The 3,656-nt window shown below is 29.7% G+C and overlaps 1 protein-coding gene across 1 annotated transcript; it reads right to left on the reverse strand.

Annotated features, from left to right (window-relative positions):
- Window positions 1-246: 246 nt before the first annotated feature.
- BDBG_16405 (uncharacterized protein) lies at window positions 247-557 on the reverse strand (the record flags this gene model as incomplete). Its single annotated transcript, XM_031724365.1, has 1 exon — window positions 247-557. A coding segment is annotated over one exon (311 nt), but the record flags the coding sequence as incomplete, so codon positions are not given.
- Between the last annotated feature and the right edge of the window lie 3,099 nt (window positions 558-3,656).

Below are 3,656 nucleotides of genomic sequence, written 5' to 3' on the forward strand. Positions count from 1 at the left end.
TCATCAATTATAAGAATTAACTGTAAAAGACAAATATTATCATACATCTCATTCATTTTCATATATTACATGTTTAATCTATTTTCAACACTACATCATCTGAAAAGAAAAATGTCAAAAACAAAGAAAATCTCAAAACTTGAGATCTGTAAGGAATTTGAGAGCTGCAAGCTGCTCTTATAACAATATTATATATATCTTCAATTTCTCTATCACTCTGTGTATAACATTAATATTGTTTATTACAAGATTGACTGAAATGTCAATATAGAAATGTGTATGCATGTGTGTAGAAAAATTGAAGAAAAGTGCAGAATCTGCAGAATCAGAAGTCAAGACAGAGAAGATAGAAGTGAAAGAAATGAAAGAAGAAGAAGACACAGAATCAGATAAATAACAGCAGAAGTCACTCAGAGCTGAATACTTATAATCTGATATACACACAATCTTCTCTGTAGAAGAGAGAGAGAAAGCACTGAGAGAAGCTTGAGAGTGAGAGAGAGTAGTCTCAGCAGTGTTATCATCTTCAATTAGAATAATCTCTGACACTGAAGCAACTAAGAATCATTGTTAGTGTATGAAAACTGCAAAATCAGAAATAAGAACAGTTACTGAATAAACATTCACTGATCTTAGAGTTGTATATATAATTACAACACACACAAGGCTTCTCAGAAAGAGAGAGAGAGACACAGAGAAATACAGAAAGCAGAATATAGTGTATAAACAGCTCATTCTTATAATAATATCTTAGACAAGACATACAAGTCTCATGTCTGTGAGTGTAAAAAAGTATGATATTCATGTTTTTATTTCTGAAAACACAGATATTCTTCACCTGTACTATGAAGTCAGATAATAAATATCAGAGAATAGACTGATATGAGTGAATCATTTTGAAGATATTCATTAGAGTAGATATATCTGTAATATTGAATTTAACAGTTATAAAAAGTTTCTTGATATTCATGAATATCACAACTTTATATATAATAAAACTCATAACAATTTCTTCTAAGAACAGAAAAATCAGTGTCAGAAAGAAAAGATGAAAAAAGAAAAGACTTACAATCTTAACACTGTTGAGAAGAGAAGTGATTCTTCAGTATAAATGAATAATTATCTTATTATAAATACTTAAAATAAATGTAATAATTGATATTTATGATCAAGCTTCAGATAGTTGTGTTGTATACAGTCTTTGTACAATAAATCATTTTAGAGATTGATAAGAAGAACAGAAGTATATAGACTGACCAGCAGAATTATGAATTTCACACTTGATTCCATTTGATCTGGCCTCATACATTTCTTGGTGTGAATCCCGCTGGGACTAATCATTGAAAAAACATGCAAAGTGACTATATATCAGATCTCAAAATAGAACCATGACTTAGAAAAAATAAGAAAGTGGTTTCATTTGATCTTATTTAGTCCCATTCCTGGCATAAAGTCACTATTTTTAGACATTTTAAGGTTTTTTAGACTATTTTTAATTTTTTAAAAAGTAACGCTTTTTGGTAATGCTCAAATGAGATTTAAAGTCATTTAAAGCAATAAAAATAATTTAAATTGAGAAGTGGAAATCATGGTCTCATTTGAAAAATGTAATAAGAGTAGACAGTAAGTCTCACTGAAACAGTATGAGACTACTATCTAATGTTAAAACAGTGTAATGAGATCAGTTGAATTGATAATGAGATCATCAAATATTCTGGTCCTGGTCTCAGACACGGTCACACGGTCAGTCTAGAAGTGTATGCACTGAGAAATATAATTTATCAAGTCTACATAACATCTTCTTAAAATGAGAAGAGCTGATAATAAAAGCAGAGATAGCAGAGACAGAGAGAGCAGAAATAGTAGAAGTGAGAGTCATAAGAACAGAAGTAGCAGAAGCGGGAGAATCAGACACAGAAGTAAGAATAGAAGATTGAGAGAAGACAGCAGAGAAAGAAACAGAGAGAACAGAAGAAGACATGAGAGACTCAGTCACACATGATATGAACAATTTCTTCATTATCACATTCTTCAAGTTCTCAATCAATAATTCAATATTGAGATATTCACTGTTATCTGCGGACACAGATCTGTCAATGTGTGAGAATTCTACATGAATAAAAACAAACATATCAGCATCTGTGTTCATGTAAAATCATGTCAGAAAACACAATCAGAAGCTCACTGAGAAGAACAATCACTTCACCACGAACTCGCTCGATTTTTCGAATAAGAACCCGCCGATAGATCCATCGAAAAGCCCTCGATCATACAAGCATTTTGACCCCATTGCCGACTGCATACCCTGTGTGGTGGTGGAGTTATCCAGCCAAATGTGAACCAGACATTGTTCAAAACTCCTGTGTGAGATTATCCCCTGTTCTTCCCTATCACACCACAACCCCAGGCCAAATTGCCATACAAATTGTAAGATGAAGAGACCTAGTCATATACATCAATCTTCTCAATTTTGAAAGATTCCTGATCTGTAATTGTGAAGATATCTGAGAAGTGATCTCTGTGAAAACCCTGTTCATCTTTGATGTTTCAAAACATCAATGTCAAGTCTCATCCTTGTATCACTCTTCTCAATCTGGCTCATTCTCAGTAGAAAAATACAAAAAGATATCTCAGTAATAATATCAAGTATATAATTAACAGACATTTCTGAAGTACAATCTCTGTGATCTGTGTTCAGTGTATCTAGACATTAATATTAAGTCTCACTCTCATATCACCTCTCTCAATCTGGCTCATTCTCAGCAGAATAATATAAAAAGATATCTTGACAACAGTATTCAATATATAATCAGTGAATAATGAGTCAACATAACAAGTCAATAATATGTTAACAACTATAAATTCAGTATATCTCAAGATCTGACTGAGTCTTTGATCTTTGCATAGTGAGATATATTAAATCTAGTTTTAATATCTCAATATTTAATAGATTCTGCAAGAGATTGAGAATAGCAATACTAGATTTCTATTGAATTTAAGAATTAATTCTATATTAATATAATCATTGATAAAGTCTTCTATTTTAAGATATAAATAATCAGTTCCTCTACATCTCACTGATAATATTTATATTATTATATAGAAACAGACTTATATTCTCTATAATATCAAGACTCTGAAGAGAAAAAGTCTTGATAGAGAGTATATAGTAGTATATATCTTAGCAGTTTCTATCTTATTCTTCTACAGCAGTTAATGTAAAAAAAAAAAAAAGATCTCAGAAATAGTTTTTTCCTTCTCTTGAAAAAGTAAGATATTTTTCTCTAAGTTTTATACAATATTCTTATAAAGAATTAAAAATAGAGATGTTTTCTATCATAATTTCATATTCTTTTAAATAAGAATTACTTTTTCAGTGACTGAAGAGTTTTTATTAATACTTAATTCTTTTTTACACTCTTTATTAACTGATTTGAGTTGTATACTTGTTATGTGAGAAGAATTAGATGATTTAGAATAAAATTGAATAGTTTTAATCAATTTCTCTGCAAAAAATTGATTTATTTTTTATCAGTTTTTCTCTTAAAAACTGTTATATTATCTGATTTATAATTAATTGATATTATTCTTTTTCTCACTGTATCTTAAGAAAGAGATTATAAAGATTGTATTAATTTATCTCAAAAATTAATTTT

The sequence above is a fragment of the Blastomyces gilchristii genome (genome assembly GCF_000003855.2).
Source record: "Blastomyces gilchristii SLH14081 genomic scaffold supercont1.2, whole genome shotgun sequence".
Lineage (NCBI taxonomy): Eukaryota > Fungi > Ascomycota > Eurotiomycetes > Onygenales > Ajellomycetaceae > Blastomyces > Blastomyces gilchristii.